General features: G+C 38.8%; 1 protein-coding gene and 2 long non-coding RNA genes across 3 annotated transcripts; 2 read left to right on the top strand and 1 right to left on the bottom strand.

The window, feature by feature from the left end:
* Positions 1-602: 602 nt before the first annotated feature.
* On the bottom strand, positions 603-7,813 carry LOC128144224 (uncharacterized). Its single transcript, XR_008236008.1, has 3 exons — positions 7,742-7,813; positions 6,701-6,896; positions 603-883 (listed from the first exon to the last, which is right to left on the bottom strand). It is a non-coding gene; the product is annotated as an uncharacterized LOC128144224 (long non-coding RNA).
* A 300-nt stretch (positions 7,814-8,113) lies between these two features.
* LOC128144513 (uncharacterized) lies at positions 8,114-13,880 on the top strand. Its single transcript, XR_008236105.1, has 3 exons — positions 8,114-8,171; positions 9,502-9,618; positions 13,750-13,880. It is a non-coding gene; the product is annotated as an uncharacterized LOC128144513 (long non-coding RNA).
* A 172-nt stretch (positions 13,881-14,052) lies between these two features.
* C7H1orf159 (chromosome 7 C1orf159 homolog) lies at positions 14,053-26,452 on the top strand. The gene is made up of 8 exons (XM_052793268.1): positions 14,053-14,132; positions 15,672-15,747; positions 17,705-17,809; positions 18,719-18,784; positions 20,141-20,275; positions 22,432-22,457; positions 22,793-22,823; positions 24,549-26,452. The coding sequence occupies exons 1-8, from the start codon at positions 14,061-14,063 to the stop codon at positions 24,644-24,646; spliced, it is 609 nt and encodes a 202-aa protein (XP_052649228.1). The 5' UTR covers positions 14,053-14,060; the 3' UTR covers positions 24,647-26,452.
* Positions 26,453-26,731: the final 279 nt, after the last annotated feature.

Here is a 26,731-nt window from a genome sequence, read left to right as displayed (position 1 = left end):
GAAATTGTAAACGCAGGTCTTCCATCTTAAGACCACAGTTAATCTTTTAAAAAAGTACTACTCCATAAAGCAGTTCTCCAGTAAATTAATCGGTCACCAAGAAAAAAAAAAACCCAAACCAACAAGCCCAAAAAACCCCAGGGACTGCAGAAATTACGGCACTATATTTTTAAAATGCAGTAGCAATTCTCATGATTGCTCAAGAATATTATGCTCTTGCTCCTGCCCTCAACTTAGTAAGACCCACTGCTGTTCATCTTGCCTAGATACTTGCCTAGATTCATTTACTACATGATGCATGCCAGCATGTATTACATTCTGAGACACCTATGCAATGCACTGATCTCTTCAGACTGCGAAGATATACTTTCACTGACATCGATTTTTGCGCTTATCAAGCCAAATGAAAAATCCTACCAAAGCAGAATGCAATTTACTTTTTAATAAAACTTAAATGGAAGTCAATATATCACTGAAAATCTCTTTTCAATGTGGTAGTAATTAAAGCTATATATTACTGGAAGCATTAAAACTTTAATACATTTTCACATATATTTATATAGCTTATATTTAATCTTTGTACTCGCAGCAAGAGCCTCAAGAATGATTCCCCAGCCCCCTTTTCTCCCTCCCTCCCCTACTCCCTGTGTGAAAGGTATAGATAATATTTACAAAGCCATGGAAATTGAACAAGATTTAAAACTTATTAGCAGTAATTCATATAATTATCATATTTGATAAATTTACCTTCAACTAAACCCGCAGAAATAAATGTTTCATTAAGAATGATGAATATTTATGTTTTTCCACCTCCTACCTTTGCGTGATTTACAAATATTTGCATATGAAGACACTGTTTTGTCTTATAACAAAGACCAAACACCTAAGGAGAGAAAAAAACCAAATCTATAATATCACGTGTACAATTTGCAGAGTACAACTTCTAGTATTAGAAAAGTTTAGCTAACAGACATCATGAACCGCCATGAATCAATTCCATGTCCACATAGAAATAGTTTAATTGGAAAACTAGATTCTCCTCATGTTACAAATCAGCAGGTAGCCGGGGTTGGGATTTGTTTAAATACGGTGGAATCTATAGAATTTTCAATCAGTATTACATTCATCTATACAAATTGCTTAGTTCTACAGACGATTTATGTACCTGGATAATTCTTTTCAACGCTTTTTTCCAGGCAAACATTGTCTTTAATATTTAGGATGGGACAAGCTGCTTTGGAGGTGATGGTCCTTTGGTTACGCATAGGTGTTCAGACTGATTAAACTACATAACATTTATGGTCTTAAATTTCTAAGCAGAAATTATAGTTCCTTACCAAATAAAACACAGAAGTGCTTACCTGTCATGTTTTGACCTTCAACTATTGGGGTTTTTTATGCATTTAAAAGCTGCATTTTACAGTTGTCATTTATACGGTGTCAAAATTTCAAAATGTATATCAGCATTTATCTGGTCAAAAAGCACATAGGGTCATTGCATCACAGTATGGGAGAAAGCTTTTTATGAAATTACTAGAAATGGATGCTGACGTCCAAGGTTCTATCATAAATCTAGACAAAGCTAACAAATAACATTTTGTTTCAGGAATGAATGGTCCAAGTCATGATGTAATGACATTCAGGTTCCTCCCAGCCTGGTTCTTGTTGCCAAGGTCATACTCTGGGCAGTAATTTACAGCATGATAGCTGTGCTCAGAATGGGGGACAAAGTATGGAATAGCAGTCACAAATGCGGGACAGCAGATCTTGGGTCTTACTAGCATGCTGCAGGTATAGGACAAAGGCAAGATAAAGGTGATGAGCAATTCCCAGCATATCTAACTTCCAGATAAAGCCTAAAAGGTTTTTAATTTGCATGCCACAACTCTGTTGTCAACTTGCAACTGTTGCCTAATGGCAAAACATCTGATGCAAATGAGTAGTTGACTTAGAAATGCCGAATTTAAATATATATGTGCTCCAAAGGGGTAGGATAGCTCTAGAATTCCTAGTCCTCATAGACATGCAAAACAGCAACAGATTAAAAGGGAAAAAAATAAACCACACAAAAAAAGCAAGCCGTAATAATGACAGCCCCTTGCAGAAGAAATTTGTTGTGCCTATGGTGTCTAATCTGTGGTTTGCAGATATCTGAGAATGTGTAGATTACTTCTAAGGGATTTACATATCAGTATTTAGCTAAGAAAAACAAAGGTATTTTCTCTTCTACAGGAATTCTTCATAAAGGACTCTACACCTCCACTAGAGAAAAAAAAAAAAAAAAAACAGAAAATCAGAAAAGGTTGAAAAGCACTATACAAAACAGAAGTTTTCAAGCTTCTATTCTTTACTTGTATACTACAGTAAGAGTAGTGTGATTACACAGGCAAAGCCATTTAGCTATCTGAGAAGCAGTATGTTTACAGTAACTCCCAGCTTTCCACTGGTGTCAATAAAACCACAAGCACAGCAGTAGATTACCAGTGAGAGTGTGGCAATACTTTTTACAGTAAACATAGTTATAGAGCATTAGTTTCCACATTTCGAACAGAAAGAAGGTTTACCGTCAGCAGGGACAATATTGTATGCTTATGACCTTAATGTTTTGGGGTTTTGGTTTTTGTTTTTAAACAGGAAGAATTTCAGTTTTGATGCAATATTCTTATTAATACTTGATCAAATTTTCTTGAACTGCTTCTTGTTCTCATGTGATTTTATCTTCAGTTCCTTCTAGCTGTATTTCTCAGGATAAAACTTGAATTTCACCTGGTATATCTTAAACACAGACTTACAAAATATTTTAAATGAAAAGGTACTTCTAAGTTTGCACTGTGAAATTAACAGGCAGGAAGGTAATATAGGGTGGTTCTAGCTTGGGGAAAAGAAAGGACTTGAATTCTTCTGTTATAAATTATAGCAACCTTGGACATAAGAATAATTTTGTGTTGTTTTTGAATGCCTTTTGTTCATTATCAGACTAAACGTAGCCTGTGAATTGCTTATCTCATACCCTCCTGTAACCCAGACAGCTATTATGCCCATCTGTTGTTTTCTTTTGAACTCTGGAAACAACTCCTGTATGCATCAAGTCTGTGACTGCTTTTCATTTGTCTTCTACTTTTAAACTTTCAGGATTTACCATAAAAAGCAGTTGTGATTTCATTTTCCTTTCTAGACCACTGCCTTAAGGGAAAAAAATGTTTAAAGGAAACTTGTCAATAAAATATAGCTGGTAAGTCAAGTGATGTGCATGTTGATCCTGCTAGTATTAAAAAATCTATTTAACAATAATAGTAGAGCAAGTTACTATATTAGTTTCAAACTGTCCATGAAAATTGGTCTGGAATTGTCCCCTCCTCACCTTCCCCTCCCCCCAAAAAGTTAGCAAATGAAAGAAGTAAAGGGTATATTGGGAGCAGAAAATTTTAAGCAAAGGGCTTCTGCTCGATAGGAGCATCATACATGGCAGTAGATAGACACATACGTTTTAGTTCAAATGGCTAACAAATATCCTTTGGCTTGACTGAAAGGTGTTTCTCAAGGAGGTCTTTAATTCTCATAAATCATACAATGAGAACTCAGGGAGTCCTCTTCAAATTTCTCAATTAACAGTTAAGTAATCTCAGAGTGACAACTGTTAAACTGCCTCAATCTATCCAATTACACTGGTAATATAGTTCTCCTGAAGGGTTGCTATATGTGGCAGGAATACATCAAGATGTTTCCCCAGTTAACGGAAACATTGCCAGTGGATTAGCAGACCATAAAATTATGTCAATGCTAGCAGTCATTCTCCTGACAAGGCAACTAATGTTTTTACTTCTGTTATGTAGGTCATATCTGCTCAAGAGCAATAACTTTCTGCTTGACTGCCTAGCTGTGTGTCACCCAGGTACTCTTCCAGGAAAAGTACAGGATGAGCAAATGTATTTGTGAAAGGGAGTATCGTTTACCATCTGGTATGCATTGTTTGAGTCCTATTACAAATTTTACAAATAACTTGTATATTCTTCTTAAAAACAGAAAGCTTTTGAGCTTTTTTGAGCTTTCCCTTATTATTAATGCAAACCTACCAATAGACTGTTATCATTTAAAGCTGATTCGAAAGAGAAAAGGCTTAAGCCTTCCTATTCCTGCTTTGATCAAAAGCAGACCTTTGAAACTGTCAATGCGAAATCAGCAGTGCTTGCTTAGTGAAGAGAAACCCTGGATATTTGAGATGATGTCATTTAGAGGCACTGTCAGGGCAAGCAGCCTAATAGACAGAATTCCAGAGCAGAAGATTAAAGACCATGACTGATTTGGGGCAGTCCGAATAGGAGCGAGTACATACAAGAGCTGATGCTTTAATTTACTAGAAGGATAGTAGGTCAGATCTGGGAAAACTTGTCAGCATCGGTACGGATGGTGTTATCCTCCACATGAGTCAATATTCCAAGCTTTTTCCTTAAGGATATGGTAGTCACTGAAAAATGTCATTCATTGGTCAAAGAAATAGGGAATAGAGTATGCTCACAGGCATCCGGCTTTCTACAATAACCTCTAGTCTCATCCCCATTCCCCAAATCTTTCGAAGCATCCCTTCAGACAGCAATATCAGAAGGCACTTGGTCATTGTCTGTGCCGTGGATGAAAGGAATCCGGTTACCTGCTAGTGTGCCTTCAGCAACTTTACAGAACATCTTTCTGTAACAGCAGCTGTTGCATAGAACAGAAAGCTCTCTGAAGAAATCATTGCCTGAATAACTGCACGCTGTATTTTCTGTTTTGTTTCAGAGCTGCTATGTAACGTGCAAAGTGAGAGTGGTTTCGCTTTGTGTCTTAGGGGAAATCTTGGTAACGGCCTCAACCAATTGTTAAAAGCCACAAATCAGGAAGCTGAAATGACAGAACACTGTGCAGAAACAGACAAGTCAGGAAGCTGAGTACAGAAATCTAATTAATATAACCACTGCAAAAGCAAGGCTAGACTTAAACTTGCAGGATGCTGAAGTACGCAGTAAACATAGCAGAAACAGTGCGGTTTCCTCCCAGCTATACAAACTTCTGGCAATACCTACATATTACACAGATATACTGGAAATACCCTACAGAGAAAATGGATAATATAATCTAAAAGAGGGTTTTTTTCCTTTCTCACAGCTTGACAATAGAGTCGATAGATTAGATCTTTCCGTTAAGTAACATGCAATAATAGTTGTTTTGTTTATTTTGAAGCAATTTGTAATTCTCTGTCTACTAAAGGAATGTTAATTTTGACACCTTTTTTTGCCAAGCACTCCAAACAATATGCAACAGTTAAACCACTGCAAAGTTGTGTCTGCCAACATCACTTTGAAGAGATGTCTGGACATGTTGTGTGAGAAAACCTTAATAAACAGAGCTGAATGCAAAAATTCAGTACAGTAAGAATTATTTTAAAAGCACTATTGAGGTACAGTAGACATATTTTGAAAATATTTTTAATAATAATATATCTGGTTGTAGTTAATTGTCATAGTAGCTTGCACTTTTTTCACCCAATGAAACTTTCCATAATCTCCCATTTTTCCCCTACCCTCAGATTGGAAAGGTCACTGCAAAAAGCTGTTAGAACCGTACGTCCTGTTGATTTACTCACTCTTTTGTTCTGGTAAAATATGTGCTTGTGAGCAGCAACCTAGTTTTGAAGGACTGCACTTTAGTTTTAGTGCTGCAGTGGCAATAACTATGGGACCAGCCAGAAAGACAGCTATTTAGTGTACTCATTTGTTTTGCCAGCATCTACAATTCTTTTTCAGCAATTTTATTTCACAGTAGTGCTGCCCTCTGAATTATGGGGGAAAAAAAAAACCCAAACCAACAAAACACCTAGATATGCCTGTCCATGTGCAGAACTTTTTTCTGCCTCATGAATTGTTTGTTGACCCTAAATTCAAAACTCATAACTTCTACCTTTCCTTCTTCCATCTATAAACTTGAAAGTAGCATATCTTGTCCTGCACAGGCATGTTGCCGAGAAAGATACCGAGTTTTATAGCATAACTATGGTTATGGAGAAATGTAATAAGTTTGAGTGTCAACTACTAAACCATTCATAGGATTTAAATCACAGCCTCTTACATGCATTGAATCTCTTAGGCAAGAAAAATTCCAATCACACTGTCACACTATGCATTCAGCCAAGTGTCCTATTTTGTGAAATGCCGATAGAAGGCTGGGGTGGGGAGGGATCGCAAACCGCTTACGAAGCTGCAGAACAAATTTCAAGTGACACATTTACGAAGTAATGCAAACCACAATACACAGCTAAGAAAAGGCGGCGAGAAATGTTTTTCCTGGCTATGAAGTCATTGTCAATTTTATAGCTAGTGAACAGAATAGAAGGCAGAAGGCTTAATCTTTGAAGAGATAAGGGTGAATTCGATATTGAGATGAAGTACTTTTAAGTCAAAATACTTTGTCATAGTATAATTTTATGTGTGTTTTTTGCTTCCAGTAACTCATTGAATCCAAAGGTATTTGAGAATCGTTTTAACTGCTCTACTAAAGTGTGAATTATGCACCTCTGAAAGTTCTGTGTAACTGCAAATGAAATCGGTAACAATTTGTTTGCAGTTTCAGCACTTTAGCTGCTCTGTGTATTTATCAGAAGCTGAATTCTGTGTATCATTGGGTGCTACACACAAAGAACAGAAAGCAAACAAGCCTGTCCACCCACCTTCCCCGTTTTCATCTCTTCAGCAAAGTGTACTGAATTATACCATATATCCACACTTTGTGGGAGAAACTCTAAGACTGCTGTGTCAAAAGTTCAGTGAAAGCTTTTTCCTGCTGACTTCTTCAGTCTTGAGAATAAGTAGTGCATTTAAGTCTTTCTCTGGGATTCTAGGTTCTGCTTCGAAACATTGCACCCACTTTGGAAAAAAAAAAAAAACCATCACAGTAAGTTGCAGTTCTTCTGAGGTATCCAGGTGAGGAAATTTGTAAAGAGCTGCATTTAGTTTTCATCTGCACAGCTATATAAATATGCGGTAAAACCGAACGTGAATTTTCTTGGCAAATATTTTTATTCTTTATTATACTTAACGAGGTAGTTTCTTCCTTACTGGAAAAAATATTTCCATGTATGGTTCAGGAGAGGGCAACTTTCAAAGAATTTAAGTATTTTAAAATCTTTTATTTAAAAAAGCATACTATAGAATTGAGACCTTTTCCCAAATGATGTTTGACATTGCCTATAATCTTTGTATTTAAAATTTGTTACAAAACGCACTGCCATCTCAAACTTGGAAGACATTTTAATTCTCTTCAAGACCTAGGTGACTTCTTGCATGAAGGCGTAGATTTCAGATCAGAAGCGCAGCCTCCCGTTCCAAGCCCTAATTTTTGCCGAGAGATCCTGCCCTTTCCGCCACATTTCGGCAGCGGTTGTTAATTGGGCTGAGACGTGATGGTATGTACGCTTAGGCGACCAACTCCGTGCCGGGCGTCATCCTTCTGGACACGGGCATTGCCCTGCGTTTCTCAAGGTTTCCTTCCTTTCTCTGAAATCCCGGTGCTTCGTCAGGAGGCTGCTGCCAGGCGGTACCCAAGGACTTGTGTAAAGGCTCGGGAGGAGCTCAGGCGTGCCGTAGCCTCCTTGTGTCCCCTATCCTGACGCTTCCCGAAGGAAATATTTAATCCTTTGATCACGATATCCCCCGCTTGGCAGAAGCCTCGAGGGACGGGGGAAGAGGCCTTCGCCTTCCCGCCTGCCTACCTGCGGCTTCGTTCTCCCTCCCGTCGTCCCTCCCGGGGCGTCCGCGTCGCCAAGCAACGCCCAAAATGGCCGCTCCGGCGCCAGGCACACCGGGAGCCGCAGTGCCGGGGCCCGCCCGTCCCTCGGCCCGTCTCCGGACGGGGGACTCCATTTCCCAGGAGACACCGCGCGGAGGCGAGCGGCGCTAGCGAGGCCGCTGCGGGGAAGGGCTGAGGGAGGGGATTTACCTGCGGGGAGGAGGGCGCAGGTAGGGCGCGGCGCGGAGGCTGCTGGGACTTGTAGTTCCGAGCGAAGGGCCCCTTCGGGGAACCCGAGCGGCGGGCCGGCAGGGGGGAACTACAACTCCCAGGGCGCGGCGGGAAGGAGCGGGCAGGGCGCCGCCTGAGGGCGGGGGGTACGAAAGGGAACCTGCCGCCGGTTGTTTCCTCAGGTGAGGAGGCGGTGGCGGGAGGGCGGCCGGGCCCCTCGGGCGGCGGCGGCGGGAGGGAAGGAAGGAGGGAGGGCGGGCGGTGGCAGAGCCCGAGCCCGAGGGAGGGCGGCGAGCCCCCGGGCGTTGCCCCATTGTTCGGGGCGTGGGAGGCGCCGCCGGGCAGGTGAGGCGAGGCGCTGAGGGCGCCGCTGCAGCTTTCGGTGAGGCCGCAGGCGGCAGCGGGCCCTGCCGGCACCGCCGGGCGGGGAGCGGTCTGTCAGCCGCGGGCCAGGCCCCCCCCCTCACCTCACACACACTCCCTCCTTCCTCCACGGTGTCCCGCTGCCGGTGGAGGCGGTGGTGTGGGGAGGGGTGTTGGGGCCGGTCCCCGAGAGGCGTCCCGGGGGTGGGCAGCGGCGGCAGAAATGTGTTTCCAGAGCGGGCAGAGGGAGGGTGCCTTACCCGAGGAAAAAGCCCCCGACCCTCTCGCCGGGGCCGGGGGGAGTGGTGTGTGAGGGAGCCGCGGCAGGGGTTTGCCATGTAGGTTGAAGCCGGGGAGGAGTTGCCCCTCGGTCCTTCTTCTTGCCCAGCTTTTTTCAAGGCTTCTTGGTTCCTGGAACGTTTTACGTTGAAGTGCTGTATTCTCGAGACGCATTTGGAAACAAATAGTCTCCTTCTCATGGTCCAGTAAAACTTTGGATACTTTTTCCCTAATAAACTAACTCAGTTTACTACCGGTTTTGGCATTCTGAGACTTTTTAGGGTTGTGGGTGTTTGGTAGTTTTTTTTGGTTTGTTGGGGTTTTTTTTTCCCTTGATACATTTCAAGCAAATATATATGTCTATAACACAAATTTTTGTTGCGCTGTTTTTTGGGGGGAAAAAAAGCCCTAAACAGGCCATGAATATGCTGGGTTTCCAAAGCATCTTTCCCTGTGCTGTATAGCTATACTATTGGCAACCAAATTGCACTCGTATTCACTTCTGCTCTCAGTTTTTAAGGTTGCAATGACCGTTTCAACAGCAGAATGTGTTACTGCCAACTTTTTGTTGACTGAACAACAGTAAATGTTGGTGTTAATTAGTGTTTGCTCTAGGCGTATTCCAGGTATGTAACTGCTTTTGAAGCAAAGCCTAGCTTAAAGTAGATGTCTTCATTGTCATGAGCGGAAGGTGTGTATTTTTAATTGCTGGTTGCTGGCCTATTACATAATCATTTTGATGGAAGGGTAGGGATAGTAGTTCTTTTCATGGGTGCATGTTAAGAAAGCTGGAAAAACAAGTCCTCCTTCAGCTTTAATTTATAAAAGATTGTTCTAAGCACAACCCATATCTGTTCTTCTACCGTGCAGGTTTATTGTGAAACAGTTGCAGTGTCAATGAGAAGCTAGCAGTAAACCACATACCACAAGCGTTCAGTGTTATCTGAGGAAGATGCAGTGTCCTAGTGCATACCTCTGACGGAGCTGGTAAGTGAGAGTTTAGGCCTTTACAAGTTTGTTGTTTGTGAGACTGCATTTTGACTCTTCTGTTTTATTATGACTAATTCAAGGTCACATCAGAATTAAGAAGGCTTTGGCAGTGGGATGAGTGTTATTAGTTTCAAACCTGATCTGCTGAATGAATTATAAAACCACCCGAAATTTAGGCAATGTTTCTTTTTACTGCCATCTTCTTCCATGTACCTGAAAAAATTACCTTACTCAAACAATGCTCCACCAACATTTTAAGCAAGCAAGATACTGATAATACAACAGAAATAATAGATGCACAGTTATATGTATGGAAAATGTAGACATAAAAATGAATTAAAGAACACTTGCTTCCAGGCGTGGGAGGGAAAAAGTCTTCTAGTGGTTAGTGTTGATGAATTGTTTGTGTTCTTTTTTAAAAGCAAGAAGAGGAAGAATTCCCTTAGTGAATCTTGATGTGTTTAGCTTATGTGTATTGTGGCACTTGAGATCCAAGTTGACAGTGATTTGAGATTTGTTTCAAATGTGGAACTCTGGTGCGAAATACTTGTTTTAATTAAAATGTCTGTGTTCGCAAAACTGTGCTGGTATCTCAAGCATAAATACTTTCTAATTTGGGCTCCAGTTTGTGCATGACATTATCTTTTTTTTCTGTAATCCAAAGAGAAAATGCTGCCAAACATGAAACATATTATATGGGCTTGTAAATTGTTTTGCTGTGGGTGTCGGATCCTGATCAAATTCACGTACTTAGAATTTAAGAACTAAAACTTCAGCTACCTCATTCAGAGGCATGGTTAGTATTCCTGTGTACTGAATGTCTTGGAGGCTTTAGGGCTTTTTCCTTTCTAAAGTTAAAATTATGGTGTAAAATATTGTTCAGGTTGGCAATAGAACGGTTATGACTGACTTGTGGCTGGAAAGCAGTAAAATGAGTTGTGTTACTTCCGTGGTTTTGTACGGGGAGACCAATTAACAGTACAAATCCCAACTTGAAGTTGCTGTCTTGTTTGGAAGTTCTGCACTTGATTTATTCTTTGACTTACAAGTCCCAAGCTCTCTCCAACCTTGCTGAGGTATGGCACAACCAGACTTTAGGAACATTATATATGTTTTTCATATTATTACATATAAAGAATATGGATGCTTAGGTCTGTCTGATATCTTTCATGGGCATTACCCTAAAAAAAAAAGGTAGATATCTAGTGTTACCTTCATGGCTTGAATTTCTGCCTCATTCAGACAGATGTTATTTATATATTATGTTAATAGCCTTCTAATTTTTACTGGCTGATAGAGAATCCAGCAGGGTGTGAAGAAGTGGTTCTGGGATGTGGAGTAACATGTAAATTGAGTAAACATAACGTGTTTCATATGTTTGGAAGCTTTAAAGCATCTTGTTCATCTCCGATTTCCTTTTCCTGCAGTTAAAGCTGGTTCAAAATTCAAACAACAAACAAACAACAACGACATATATATGTATGTGTGTATACATATGCACATGAAAAGCTTAGATATTTTCTCTCACAGAAATAAAAAATACTGGCTGATGATTTGCGGGCAAATAGATCTTGTGTCCTATTTCTACTGGAACAGCTGCAGGGAAGATGTTCCAGTTTGTTAGAATCACTAGCGGCTGTGAACAAATATCTGCCCATAACTGCAACAGTATTGTTGATTACTAGCTTGATTTATTTCAGGAATGGAAATACAACCAATATTGAGCTGATGCTGTATAGCTATTTGCATTCACAAAGAGGGGGATTGGGCACTTAGAAGTGGCTAGTTTCACAATTGTTTTCTCGTTTAGTATGACTTGTTCCTGCAAATAAGTATTTTTCTAGATAACAAGAATATACTTGTTTAAGCAAATGCCTCTTTCACCTGCCTTTTATTAGTATTTACAGCTATTACAATAACCAGGTATTGACAAAAATCTGTGTATAGCATCCGAAACAACAAAGAATTATCAGCAAATGTCTTTACCAACTCAAAGTATTTTCCCCAGAGGAAGTCCTTCTCAGCCAAGCAGCAATATCTCATTTCTGAAGACAGATTGTAGAGAACTGATAGGTAACAAGGCAAACTCTATGTATGTATTTGTTTAGAATACATCCATCTATGTGCACATCCTGAGGATCGTTTTAACATTAGACTCTGCTGGACTGCTTTGAAACACCTTAAAGTTGTGCTACTCAACTTCTGCTGCAATAGAAAGGCATAAAAATAAAAGTTTTTAAAAGGTTAAATGTGCAGATTAAAGTTACACCCAATGTGATCTAAAACAGAATTATTCATAACTTTTATGTAAGCACTTGTATACTGTCACACACAAGTGGAAAGCTCTCTGTCAAACTAGGTAAGTGCAATGCCTACATCAGCGATCATTTACTGAGTCATGAGTAGCTTCTGTTCTGCTCAATTGCACTCGAGGAGAAACTGTTACCGTCAAAGCTATAAGCTAGGTGTTCTTGGCTTTTGGGGATACATACTGCACTCTAGAAAGGTTGTCTCCTTTCATCTTCTGAGATGACTTCACCTTTTTGTTAAAACAGGTGGTTGCATTTGAGGTATCTTGTCACCTCAGGTATTGTTGAAAAATAACATTAAAGCTTTTTAGTCAGCAGTTTATCAGCTTAGCTGTGGATTAGAAATGTATCTTTCCATCCTTGCATAGAATTCCCAAAGCTAAATTTTCCCTGCTGTTTTTGGCAGTGCCATCACTTTCCAGCAGTTCTGTAAACTGCCATGATCCATCTTAATTTTCACTCCAGGATGTGGTGGTGGTATCATTCCTGAAGCAAACTAGCTCTTAGTATCTCATTCTGGAGGATCTCTGCATGTTCAAGGGTTCCTTGCTGCTTACATTCCTTGGCTCCTATAATCTACATTGCCAACAGCAAGGCTAATCAGGCACTGTCTTGGCCTTTGTCAGCTAGCGTTGCATGCATAGTGCACTTTATATTGTCTGTCTGCTTTTCATTTTAGTATATGCGTCATTTTATTTACGTGTATGTAAATGTGAACTGATGAAATCATGGATGCTGTAGCTTGACACTGACAGACTTGAAATCCATTGTTATGCTTAGATTGGAAGGTATCATGACAGTGCAAGCTTTTCCTGCTCTGCCCCAATCCTCACTAACTGTAGAAATTAGTTGTAGCAGTAAGACTGGAGTTTGGTTTTCAGGATTTTCAGTCCTTGATCTTGAAGCTTCTGTGTGATAGCAGGGGATAATAGTAAGTTGTCCCACCAAGCTGAACTAATCTTACTTTGAAGTTGAGGCAACAGGCTATGTGTAAGTGATTTAATAGAATCACTGAATGGAAATTAATCATAGGAACTGGTCAATGATTTTTTTTCTTCAGAAAAACAACTTTCCAAGGGTCATGATACATATTTTGCAGTAATTTAAAACTCATCCACTGTTTTTTTTTTTATTTAACAACTAGTAACAATTTTCAGTTTGTGAAATGAGTCACTAAAGGAGTTTCCCCCTACAGTTGAAGGCTTTCTTTCAGACACTTTCTTCTTATTAAGTTCTGGTTAGAGGGCCTTGTCTGTCTCCATGTTTTATTTATAATACGAAAGACTGTTTTCCTAAAGTGAGCAGGCTGCAGGGACAGTAGTTCTGAGAACTGGATGTGGCTTCAAACATTATATTGACTAGAGAGCAGGCAGATATTATAATATTGATATAGGGAGTGTCTGAACAATGTGGATCAAGCATGACGTAGCACCTTTTAGTTTATCCAAACAATTTCATGTAAGAAATGTGGACTTTGTTTAGGTTATATGTGGAGTTATATAGCAAAAATGGAGGGGGAAAAAAAGCAAGGCTTGTGGCAGACTGTCCACAACATTCTGTTCCACATTGAGAAAGTCTGTTCTCAGGCAACTGAGAAATACTACGTATTAACAGACAGACTTCATTAATGCTTTATGACTGTGCTGTCATGGGAGAAATTAATTGCAGTATTGCCTTTTCAAAGTGGCGTGTGCTCTCTGTCCTGACACAAATCCATTGCAGTTCAATGCTGCAACCAGAGGAGCCTGTAACTGTGGCGAGGCTTATCAGTGGTGGTGCCAGGCGGTAACTGTTCTATTGCAATCACATTGATTTTTAGATCCTGGGTGTGGAATAGTCTCTGCATGGCCCAGTTTGGAGCAGACTGATAAGGCTCGTTTCTTAGCAACCACAGTCTGCCATAGCCAGAAACCTGCCCCTCTGCAGCTGGAGGGAAAATTCTGAATGTCTCAAATTTGTATCTTGAACCAAGGTAAGTCCCCCTGGCATATTTAATTTAAAGGCCTTTGCCAACACATTCCTATTATTTGAATGCAAAAGTTCCTTAACAAATGGAAAGCATAACTTCTCTCGTCATTAATAAGACGCTCTAATTTCTTTCCCTGTTCTTTAGACCTGTCTTTCCTGGGCATGGAGGTGCCATATGTCCTTCTCTTAACTAGACTCGTAGCAGAAGTTACCAGCAAATCTACTGAAAGTTCGGTAGGTACTTCATGATTTTTGTCATGCTAGGTACTATAAAAACAGAAGGATCAGATTATTTTCCTCTCACATTGTAGTTTATAGAAGGCTTTCTAATTCAATAGAAGTGACCTGTACTCCTAGCAGTCATTAACTGAAACTTTTACAGTGGGTCAATTTGCTGTGATGGCTGATTGCCTATTAAAGCGTTGAATTCTTCCTAGTCATGTGCTTGTCAGCTAGCAGGGGTGCAACTGGTAATGCCTCCCACCATGTGGAAAAAGCACCCTGATGGTCAAAAACCCCCACTTTTCAAGCTGCTTGGCAGTTTAACTACAAACAGTCCAAAACTTGGATACCCAAAAGTTAACTTTTCAAATGACTAAGAATCTCTGAAGCAAACACTGCTTCAAGTCACAGAAAAAGGTCAGAGTACAAAATTCTAGTTGCAGGAGAGTTCGGCCAACAAAACTTTTTAAGAAACTGGTCTTAAGCTTGTTACCTATAGATCTTCTGGTTCTTTATGGCAGTCTACCTCCCCATGATGCACTAAGAGTGTGAAGTTAGCCTACTCATTTCAGTTTTGACAGTCCCAACCATTTCTTCTGATAGCTTTGATCTTTGTCACCCCTGGATTTGATAGGTTTTGCAGATAAGCAGAAAAATACTGGCTGTTACATGTTAGGTATATTTAAGTTGCTTTTATGGCTGAATATAGATCAGGTCTTATTACTTTTGACCAAGAATACTTCATCCCTTTTAAAGACTGATTTGACTTACTATATTCTTTAGGGGAATGTACCTGCAAAGCTTTAAGAGGCGTGGGAGTTTTGTGGCTTATTTTTCTTGTACAGATTCAGAGAGTGGATATGCCCAAGTCTATAGGGGATGTTACTAATATCTATCAAAAGAACCACAGAGTTTCTAACAACCATTTATCTCTAAGCTTATGTCACAGCTTGTTGTAATTAGTAAATAATTTTGAAACTGGCTTTTATATAAACAAAGAAAAAATAAACTATGTGCCTTCAGGATATGTGAAGTTATTCTTTTATATTAAATGTTGAAGGAAGAAGCTTTTGTAGTTCTGCTGGATTGCTCTGCCAAATGTAGATGTTATCATCACTTGCAATATGGGCATTCAGTGAAAACTGTTTTCTGCTAGTCATTTTGCCAATAGTATTTCTGAGCAAATCTGTTAGGGCATTTGTGTGCTGTGGGAAGGCTAACCCCCTCTGAACTGTGCTTCGCTGAAAAATTTAGCAAGTATATTTCTAAAGCAGTTTTTTGAGGCTTTGTCCAATGTCAACAGCAGATTGTGCATTTGTTCTCCAAGTGTTAGTTTGGGTAGCAGCTGCCAGGTCAAAATCAGCTTGATGGTGCATCTAGCTTGTTCTTTCCTTGTAAGGTTGCTTAATGCAAAAAGAAAAAGTTACAGCAAGTTTTAACTGCAGTTACTGCTTATTCCTCTATGTTCTCTGTAGATTCTTGTTGTTGTTGTTGTTGTTGAAGTGTTTCAGTAAACTTAAGAACTGTGTGAAATAGAATTTCTGTTCTTAGGTTTTGGAAACAGAATGCTGTGTGGATATGTTGGATTCAAACAGTTCCTGTCCAGTAACGAACCAGTGCAGTCCAGGTATAGTGTGTCATTGTTTAATAAAATTCCAGATTGTTTTTGACAGTTAACACCAAAATACAGTGCCTAAATGGGGAGTGAAAACAAAATAATTAGTGCATGTACATATTGAAGTTTTTCTTCCTCTATAGACACAAGGTAACGCTTCTTATGACTCACAAATATTGTTCTTGCATGGTAAGGAGAGTAGACAGCTATTAATAAGGTTATTCTTTATCTTTTTTTAGTTAGTGTGCAGTTAGATTATGTAAGAGCTATTGTAAATGCTTAAAAGCCCATATAATGAGCATAAAAAGCAAAAATGCTGTAATGTGTATCTAAGGGAGCATTAAGAATAAATTCAATATTATTGTCTTGTTAGCACAGAATGCCTCATCCTTCCTAGTGCCATATATGTAGAGTTGTTTTCTTCTAAATGAAGTTAAAAACTTTTGTCACTCTCTAGCAGCAGTAAAAAAAATTTTTAATGCCATTTCATTTAAAATCAGAGAGTGGGAAAATGGCTTCAGAGCCCACAGTAACAAGAGAATTAGTGGCTTAACAATTGGGGTCCACTTCTGGGTTCAGTCATTTCCTTGTGACAGTTGTTAAAGCGTTTTAAGCCTATCTATTTTCACTGCTTCGTTACTTCTCTAGCTGTTGCTTCATTTAATGCATTGTTTTCTGGTTCTAAATGATCTTAGATATGATATAAACAATTGTCTCCAGGTCACGGGATAGTGTTCTTAAATCTTACTGTAAACTGATAATCTACCAATATCTTTGGTGTCAGATAAGTGCTTTGATGCTTCCTTCCTATTACTGTAGAAAGTCTTTGCCCTTACATTGGGTCTGTTTGTGTTTAGATTAAATGTCAGATGTAATTTATTACTGTGGGCATCAAATGTGGTGCTTCTCTCTAAGGAAAAATGTAGCAGTAGAGCTGTTTTCAAATCAGCACCTTACTAATAGTTTGCTTTATGGGATAATTGATACCAGTTTGGCTCAAGGCTCTATAGAACTGGATTTTAGCCAGCACAGTAAGTTTTTTTCTTTTAAATGTAGACTGTAATATGATCTAGTAGGAATATCCTTCTAATCTTCATGTCTCAAGTCTAAGCCTCAAGTAAAACCACCACAGCTTTATTGTATTAAATGAAGTTGTTACTGAAGATGTGCCCTAAAATCTTTTTTTCTTAACAAAGACGTAGCAGTATGCGCATTTAAACATAAATTGAGAGATTTGAACATCGAAGACAGGCCAAGATGAAAGTTTAATCAGTTTCCAGCCTGCCTGGTAGGGTGACCGATATAAAACACTCACCATCTGTCACAGAATAGTTTAAACAGGTTTGGGTTGTTCTTAAAGTGAAACAAATAGTACAATACTTGAGAGGACTGAGGCATGGGGAAAAGACTGTATTATGGCAGTATTGGTGTTTTAGCTTGCCATGCTTCAAGTGATTGATTATAGGGATGCCAGCACCTTTTTTCATCCAACTACACTTTCTGGTTCTTAGCATCTTTGTCCCTGCCTACTTCTATTTTCAATACTATATATTAAAATGGCATTAAATTTTGTTTTGACAGTGTATGACCTCTGAAAATAAATGGCAAAATTCTGCTGCTTTTCTAGTGTTTTTGAGGGTAGTTGCAGGTTGTTAGACACTTACCATTTTTCTCAAAACTAAAACATGTGAAGCAGTGAATGGAGCTATGTTGAAATTGCCCTCTGGGAGCTGTTTGCTTGTAACTCTCTTTCTCCTTTTTGGCCCTTGAAAGGTTATCTTTTCTGGAATAAATGCTTTGAAATGAAACCTCTTAACTTGTGTAATATAATAGGAAGCAGGAGATGTTTGTAACCAGTAGACCAAACAGAGGGAACTTCTGTTGCCTTTATCTCTTTCTGAAGACTAGGAAATATCTCCAGTGTTGCTTTTGTTGTTTTCAAACCTCTGTACATCTTATTCTTATGCAGGTTGTTACAGACGATGGAATGAGGATGGTAGTAGCAGCTGCATTAAATGCAAAAATGAAACTGTTCCTGTTTTATCTATTTACAATCTGACTGAATGCAGAAATAGTGAGTCATTTACCATCCCTTTATTTTGATGGGTGTTTTTCGGTACCAGGATCTCTTCTTGCATGCATGGTCCAGCAAAGACTGTTTGAGAAGGCATGAAATGTTGCAGATTGTGTTGGGTTTTTTTGGTTTTTTTTTTTTCCCCTTCCCTTGTAAAACTTCAACCTTTTCCTAATATAACTTTGAGCTTTTGAACATGCAACAAAACCTATGGAAACTTTGAAATTTAGTTTGCAGAAACTGTGCAGAGTGCTATGGAACCATTCCAGACTCTCGGGGGTGGTGGGAATCAGAATCTTGTCATCTATTAGAGTAGCTAATCTGCAAAGCCAAATGCAACATCAAAAAAAAAAAAAATTATTCTGCCCAATGTAAGTTCTTAAAATAAAAAAGTCAAGTCCTAAACATCAAAATGATTAAACTTACAGGGTAGGACCTGTATCCAACATACAGCAAATACTGAAGTTTGTGTCTGCTTTAATCTCTGCTGTAAGGAACAGGCATTTGCTGTGGGCATTTGCTAGGGACTTTTCCAGAACACAAAATAGCTCAGACTGTACTTGAGTTCTTTGAAAAAAATCTGTATTAAGAAGGCTAGCTTCATTTTGTATGTGTGCTTTGTTTGAGAGGTGAGAACCATTCAATTCCTTCTAAATATTTTTTAATGAAAGAGACAAACTTGATCTAAGTTTCTGGGAAATGCACTACTGAATTATTTTCTTTTTGGACAAATTATGATGATGCTTGTTTGCTTCTGGTTTTTTAAATCTCAAAAGTGATGTAAAGAATGAATTTTTCATGGGAGAAATCAGGGTTCTTATACAATTTCAAATAATTACTGAGAAGTAATTTTCAACAGATCTGTAGTTTTTGTCAGATTTTAATTTAAAAAATTCTTTTTGATTACAGCTGGTATCAGAGGAATGAATTTCCAAATGAATATAAGCACCGTAACTCCTTTCATACAGAACATAGGTGAGTAAATGGAAATAGCTATAGAGTGCAGGCTTTGTGATTATTCACTGCGTACCAGCCCCTTCATGACACAGCATTTGAAACAAGTTGTAAAATGTTTTTCTGTAGCACAGCTTTTACTCTAAATGTAGTAGCCGTTTTTACTTTTTCTGAGTTGTTCTCAACAAGAATCTTTTGTAAGTCTTAGAGTTGAATTTTGAGGTAACTGTATTTTACTGAATAGTTCTGATTTTGTCCTAGTGATCTTGAAGTGATTTTTTGGGTACAGGTTGAGCTGGTTATTTATGAAACCCCATAACTTGAGTGTTGAACCTTATGCTGCAAGAGTTTTGGGTTTTAGGGGTGAGGCAACGTGTTACACACCTGTTACATCTTGGTTAGCCTTTCTGTAAGTTGATTTTATCACTGCTGACCCGTCATTTCTGTTTAACTTCCTAAAAATACTTCTTCTACACTGGTAGGAATAACACAAATTGAGACTATTTAGATGGTATCCTATCTCTTGCTGAAGTGTTGCTAAATGAAGTGATTTAGCGTTACAGGGCGAGTGCTTATCAGTGCTCTTAAAAAGGAAAGCTAAACAGCCATGTCAAACTTGAGTGCTGCTGATCCCTTTCTAACATTTGTCTTGTCATGTGCATATACTTGACTTGTATCTAGTGCTCTTCAGTGTGGACTTCTCAAGCAGAGCTGTCAGACAGATCTGCTGTCTTAGTTTGTGTGCAACAAGATCATTAACAACTTTAGTTTTAGGAAGTGCTTGCTCTTTGGGATCATAATCTTAAATAAAACAGCAGAATGAATACGCAGGACATTTTTTGAGGCAGGGAAAGTGGGAATAGAGATGAAAGAGGGCACCTTTTGCTAATGTCTGCCTCCTTAAATGGTTTCTATATCAGTCACTTGTGCAAAACATAATACTGGGTGTTACTGTACTAGTGGTATATTGTCTGTTGACAAGTTTGTCTTTAGGAGATTTCATTTAAGGAATAAAAGAACAATATTAATGTTGACTGCCTCCCAGCACTGGTTTTGAAAGTTACATAAAAGAAACAGAACAATGGATTAAAAAGTTGTCTGCCTTCAAAAAAGTAGGGACTAAGGCTTTCCTGACATTTGATAGGTGGGGTTGGGGAAGTTGCTCATGTAACAAAATGAGTATTGAAAGATCTTTGCAAATGTTTCAGTGAGGTCTGTCTGTATATTAAACCCCCCACCCTGTTGGTTTTTTTTCTCCTATGAATATCAGAAAGTTGGTCTTTATCTTTCATTTAACCCTTGTATTAGAAGAGATTTGTAGTGAATAATAGTCTTTTCTCTCTCTCTTGTTATATATATATATTTTTTTTTGTACAGGGGGCCCAGAAGTGGCAGCCTCTCTCATCTTAGGGACATTTTTCATCAGTTTATTCCTGATTCTGTCTGTTGCTTCTTTCTTCTACCTCAAACGTGCCAATAAACTTCCTAATGTTTTCTACAGAAGAAACAAAGGTAAAATACCTCTCATTGTCTATTTAATCTCTAAAATTTTGGCCCTTGAGTTTTTTTAAATTAAAACCTTTTAAATTTCTTCATGTCAGTGTTCTAACTTAATGTAACTACTGTTATCTCTTTTGATCGGCTAAAGCAAAGCAAACTAATGAAAATTTTTTTCCTGCTATGTGTTTACAGTATGTATGTTTTCATGGCAGTGCACAGGATGTCTGTTCTCAGCCTAAGTGCGCTTAGGTGCATATTACACAGTATCTCTCACACTAACCCAGCTATTGTTTTTTGTAGCTTTCAAAGATTTGCCAGAGTACAATACTTGACGTTAGTTGTCACTGAATATTAAATACTTGATTTCAAAAAGGGGGGGGGGGGGGGGGGGGAGAAACCAGTCAGTGCTTTTTGCACAGAAGGCATTTTTATAGAACTTAATACTTGTTTATTTCAGTATACAAAATGCCAGACAATTATAAAGCCTTACAAAAAGCAGTTGTTTATTCTTGGTTTAGAGAGAAATGAACTGTAATACTAAAGGGCAGTGTACTTATCATGGATGTGTCAGCAGCAGGAGAAAGGGAATGGAATTTGAGGTTCCTCATTACTGTACTACTCATTCAACTGTGTTTACCCTCTAAATGCAGGACTTACTGGGGCTTGGAAGAGCTAACTGCCTGAATTTTTTTTTTAAAGCGAACACCCCTTAGCTTTTCTTCTTATAAAGAAATTTATTCTTTATTTCTGCCAATCCTGTTACTGAGAAATGAAGCCATGTAACTAAAATGCAGTGACCTGACTTCATGCCAAAGTGATTCCAGAAAAGCTAAGGAAAGAACACCTGGGATGTGCTTAGCCACAGGGCACCAAGACTTTATGTAGACATCTGGCTCTTTCAGATGCTTCAGTTTCTGTGAAGTTGTTCTATTTGTCCACATTTTACTAGTCTTCGGTTTCTGAGAGGTGGTGAGCAAGATATGTGGAAGGTGATGTCTCCATTTTACCCAGTGTTTTGCATGAAACTGATTTTTGCTGATCTATGACTGTCTCACCCCTTCTATGCAGTCACTGTGAATGATTCCCATGACAACCTCTAGCACAGCATTTGCTGTGTTAGAGCTCCTTCTGTTGAAAGCAGGCTGTTTACTCATTAGGTCTGCTAAACAAATAGACCTCCTGTTATTTTCAATTTTCATTCATGTCTTAGAGGACCAAGGTCAAGCTAGACTGTCACAATAGCAATAAGCTTAAAAAGAGAAAAAGGGTGTGGGTGGAGTGATACAATTCCATTGTTTGGCTAAGAATGTTGTATCTAGTCATAGTTAACTTCATGGAACATCACATTTCCAATCTCTGTGATATCATTTTGTGTAAAAGTATACAACAGTAGCTACCTAAGGTGTAAATTGATCAGTGCCACAGGAACTGCCAGTATCTTAATCGCAACTGCCATATTGACACCTCTAGGTTGCTTTTGCATGTGTCTTCAAGTAAATTTAGTACAAGATTCTCCTTCAGTTTTTAAGTGGGTCAAGAGCTGTTGTGCTATAACATTTCTAAGCTGGCGGGATACCAGACCTCTGTCGAGGCTTCAGTCATACTTGTCTGACTTCCACATTTTGTACTGACAGTTTGCTCTGGTCCAGCAGGCTAAAGCTTTTATGTCCTCCTTTGAAGGAGAAGCATTAGAAACATTTCTCTGGCTTATTATCATGTTAGCTTTCATTCTGTCTGGATGATGATTATCACCTGGCCAATAAAGGCAGCAACCTCTTGCATAAGAAGAGTTGCATCTCTCACTGCTCAAATAGTTTTCTATTTGTACTGCCTTTTTCTGGTAGTTGGCTCAAAGTGGCCTTTTTCCTATTGAAGCTTCTTCATATTCAAGAGACACTGCTGTGGCTACCTTCTTTGAAAGCAAGATAAGTCATTCTTGGAGACCTTTGCAACCCTTTACCTCTAATCTTGAAGAGAGTCCTACAGACAACGTATTCTGCTAATGGGATTTCTGAATGTTCTGATCTGTTTTGGTAGTCTTTGACAAAACTATTTTTTTTTTTTAACAATAGAACTATTCTGTTGCATGCATGTATTTTTAGAAAACTAGCAGTTCTAGCCTTCTAGATTAATGATTGTTAGTCTCTCTCTTTCTCTCTCTTTTTTAGCATCTGTTCTCCAGCCTAGTGAAACAGTAAGTAAATTCTGTCCTTCCAATGGGAATAAGCAAGCATAAAACATCAAGTAAACAATAACTTAAAGTTTTAAGAGTTCATTAGGGAGCTACTTAATCCGATGTATGAGAGACCGAAATAAAAATAAAAGATGTTTTGGGGTTCTTTGTCCAAACTGGAAAAAAGGTGAAATATGAATACTGACCATATGGATTCTATTGAGTTACTTTCTCCAAGAAAGGGTATGTACACAGTAAACATTATTGGAACCCTAAAATGTTCCTGTATTTTTTTAATGAAAGACTGTGAAGACAAAAGGTGCTTTGTTTGACATGATCATTCTTCTGTTATGCAGGCATCCATGATACCTCCCCCAGCTTCTTCAGGTGAGGAACTGTTCTCTGGGGCATGCTGGTACAAATGTTTTACCTGTTGGCTTCCCTTTTATGCATCTTGTTATTGAAAAGCAGGCAAACTATCTCAAAGTGGATATGCTAAAAACACACAGCAAGTCAAAACAATTACCCGTAAAGCCTGGTATAGAATGGTGGAATCTATTGAGGGGACAGAAATCCAGTGAAATCTGTCTAGTAGACCTTCTTGATGGGATTTATTGCTTTAATTAATGTAGGCATACAGTATTGATAGAGCACGTTATGTTAAAATAGATCTTTTGACAGGTCCTAAAATAGATCTTTCACTTCTCTGTCCTAATAGACAAGTCTTACAAGTAGATGCAATATTTTTTTATAAGTGCTCAAAAATAAATTATTCAGTCTGGGACCTATTTTCAGGATTGGAGTCTTCTTGTCAATGCCAGGTTGGCTCATTTTCAGGCTTGCTGATTTGAAGCTTATTAGCTTCTTGAAACAAATGATACAGACTGTTTGGAATATACAGTTTTGTGTGTATGTGGTGTGGGGGGTGTTTGTAGGTTGACTCTTTTTGGCAAAGTGGGTTTTTAATACGTGTGAAACTCAGGCAGAAATTTATTTCTTGAGGAAGATTAAATCTAATCAGCTTGTCTCAATTTTTCTCCCCAATTTTTCATAATTTCAACCTATAAATATTACTGAGTAGTTCATACTCTAATATGCTGTTTTAGACCAGATCTGGGTAATCCAAGAGCAAAAACTTGCTTTTTGGTGGGCCTCTAAATTTGTGCTACTTCTAAGAAATAGTACATGCCATTCTTATATTATTAATGAGCCAGTGAGAGCCTAATAAAGCATGAAATATCTAAATATGACTCTCCCAAAATATATATATTTAAAAGGGCAATGGATTACACCAAATCAAATCAAGGCATTCTTTTAAGTGTCTCTGACCATGTAACAAAGTTTGGAAAGAAGTAGGTAGTGAAGGATATATTTTGCAAATGATAGAAGAATTTATATCTATACAAGAAATTAGAGTGGCTAGGAAAGTGGATTTATTTGGCCAGGGTAATACAGTAAAATACCTTGTTTCTGTGCATGATCCCCGTACTTTCAAGACAATGACAGAACTTGCAATGACTTAAAAGTGAGACAGACCAAATCTAAAAACTTAAGAAATAATGGCCTTTGAAGCTCAGCAAAATTTCTAGTCTCGCTTCTCATGTATGCATAGGCCTTTTTAATCAAGATGGTGTAATTAAAATTTAACTTTTATTAATGCAGTCTTTAACTTTTAAACATTTTTTAGATGTGTTCCAAACTTGGTCTGGGTCTGGCTGTTAAACTGACAGCCAGTGCAGCTTCTGAAAAGTCTTAGTTTCCTTACCTTAATTTATACATCTGTTTAAAAAGAAGGTACAGTTGTGGGAGTTTTTGTTAGGGCTGAAAATGGAAAGCTACATGTACTGTAAACACAAATAATGGGAATAGTTTGTAATGAGCACCTTATTTAGTAGGCTATTGGAAGCTTGTTTAAAAAGTTTATTTGCAGACTTTTGTTGTATCAGCTCTATGTAGGGGGTTTTGTGTTTTGTTTTTTGGGGGGATTTTTTTAAGGTCCAGAATGACTTTGGTCACTCAGGAATTGTTGGATGGCATGTGGTGTTATGAATTAATGATAAAGGCATGCTTATACAGCAGGTGCTAATGATGTTTCTGTGCCCACCATTTCAGTTCGGAAGCCACGATATGTCAGACGAGAACGGTCACTAGTGACGTCTGCATCTGCTGCTATGATCTCTTCTTCTGAAACCAGGGTCAGCAATGTTTAGCCTTCATTCTTGACTGAGGACTTTATAAGTGTACACAGTGTCGAAGAAACTTTTTCTGAATCCACTGAAGTGCCAGGAAAACATCGCAAGCAGCTGACCTAAATGGAAGCCAAATTACTGTCTCAAAGGGTTTGTGCCAAATGTTAACAGAGAAATGAACTAATGCAAAGATACTGATGGCAGGCTACATCCAGTTTGGTGAACTGCTTTGGTGATCTTGAAATGCACTATTCCAGCTCTGTGGTTTCATTTGTCTCCTACAGATGCTGTGTTTAAAATCTTTAAATAATCTGCCTTTCTTTGGTACACTTTCAGTTTTGGCAAGTTCTTCTTCCTGTGTTGTGATGTGTTCTGTGTCCCCAGAGCTGAATGTCTCAGTGCTGCAGGCCAACACAAAACACTGAGATTACTCAAGGATGTGGACTTGTTTGAAGGACCCACTTGTAAATGCTACTAACACTAAGTGCCACTGCTTTAACATTGTAGGACAATATAACAATACTTAACGTGCAGTATCCTTTTGAAGCAAAAAATGATGCCTCCTGGAGCATCCTCTTCAGCCTATGACATGGCTGACCCTGGTTTTTAACTGTGAATATAGACCCGCTATCAAGATACTGTTGTTCTTGGTGCTTTTGAAGGCTGTGGTCAGTATAGGTCCAATCCCAAGTGTGGGAATTTGTTGGGAAGCTTTTCCAATTGGCTTCAGCTTCGTCCTTGGATAAAGAGCCATTTGCTATGGCTTTATAACTGATAGGCTGCTATGTCTGTCCTGCAAAGACTGTCTCTGCTAGCACTCTTCCCTTAACATAACAGTTGAAGGGAAACCAAAATTCCTGCAGAGTAGCTGTGCATTCTGTTGGGCATGTCAGTGGGTACTGAGATGAACTGGAGAGGTCAGGTGAATTTCTGCCAATGCAATAAGGGGTTTCTTTGGTCAAGCCATTGATTAACAGGCCTGACATCTGCAGGCCAGCACCTTATGACAGAGCTCAACAAGTATTTCTTTGTTGAAAGTGCCAGCCTAAATAGCCCTCGCTCTTGGATGCTTGTTCTTGCCCATCTTATGCCAGCTGTGTGGCTGAGTAGTCACTTGATGAGGAAATTAAAGTAGCTGTTAGAGTAATTTTTTTTTTGGCTAGGTTATCCTTATCACCTTCACCTTTCCTGGCATGGCTGACTGTTGCTGTGTGAACATGTATATCAGCATAATGGGCATAGTGGTATGGGCATAAGAGTGGGTGACTGGAAAATAAGTGAAAAACCTGAGGTTGCTAAATTGGTTGAAGTGTCACTGTCACCATATGTGAAATTATAACTATGCAGCTTGTGCATTCCCACCTACCTGTGTTGCTATTGCCTGTTTTGGTTTAGCTGGCACTCCATTATGGGTCTATGCTCCTAAAATAAATTACTTGGAAGCTCTTCATCAGCATCCACTGGCATGAACAAACTGGAACAGTCTGTTCTCTTTTTCAGGAAAATGTGAACATAACTGTCTTGAGCTGACATGACACCCATATGGAGAGTCCAAACCTTGTGATCCAGATTCCCTTTTCTCTGTGGTTAAAAGCTTATTCAAACCTAAAAAAGGAGAACTGGGATGGGAGGAGATATATTTATCTTATTGAATAGACCTGTTTTTATGTAAGTTTCAGTGCAGTTGTGTTTACTTTTATCTGTGTCCTCACAAGGTAATGAGATCTCTTGTAGCATCCAGACAAGCTAGGGTAAAGATTGAGGATAAAGAACAAACCATGAAGAGGACCCTGTGCCAAAAAAAAAAAAAAAAAAAAAAAGCCTGAATTGCTGTATGGAGAAACTTAAGATTGTCTTTCTATCACAATGATAAATGACATTCTTGTTCTACTGGACAAAACTAAAGACAGCAGACAATGCCATTTTGAGACCCTTCACTTTTCAATATGAAATGTGCTTTATAGTTCGTTATGTTCCAAGTTCAGGAGGTGGCAGTTTTGTTTCTGTCGTTTTGATGTCTTTTTGTCTTTGTGCTGCTGTGATTTTCCACAGGTAGAAATTATGTCTGGAGGTCATAGGCTTTTTCTGAACTTAGTTGCTGAATAT

The sequence above is a fragment of the Harpia harpyja genome, chromosome 7 (assembly GCF_026419915.1).
Source record: "Harpia harpyja isolate bHarHar1 chromosome 7, bHarHar1 primary haplotype, whole genome shotgun sequence".
Classification (NCBI taxonomy): domain Eukaryota; kingdom Metazoa; phylum Chordata; class Aves; order Accipitriformes; family Accipitridae; genus Harpia; species Harpia harpyja.
This window is presented reverse-complemented; position numbering and strand designations above follow the sequence as displayed.

What these genes read in the sequence shown, in the direction of transcription:
- C7H1orf159 (XM_052793268.1), top strand. Translation starts at nt 14,061, where the DNA reads ATGGAGGTGCCATATGTCCTTCTCTTAACTAGACTCGTAGCAGAAGTT. An exon ending in TTTCTACAGAAGAAACAAAG is followed by an intron (nt 20,276 to 22,431) that starts GTAAAATACCTC and finishes TCTCTTTTTTAG; the next exon opens with CATCTGTTCTCCAGCCTAGT. An exon ending in TTCTCCAGCCTAGTGAAACA is followed by an intron (nt 22,458 to 22,792) that starts GTAAGTAAATTC and finishes TCTGTTATGCAG; the next exon opens with GCATCCATGATACCTCCCCC.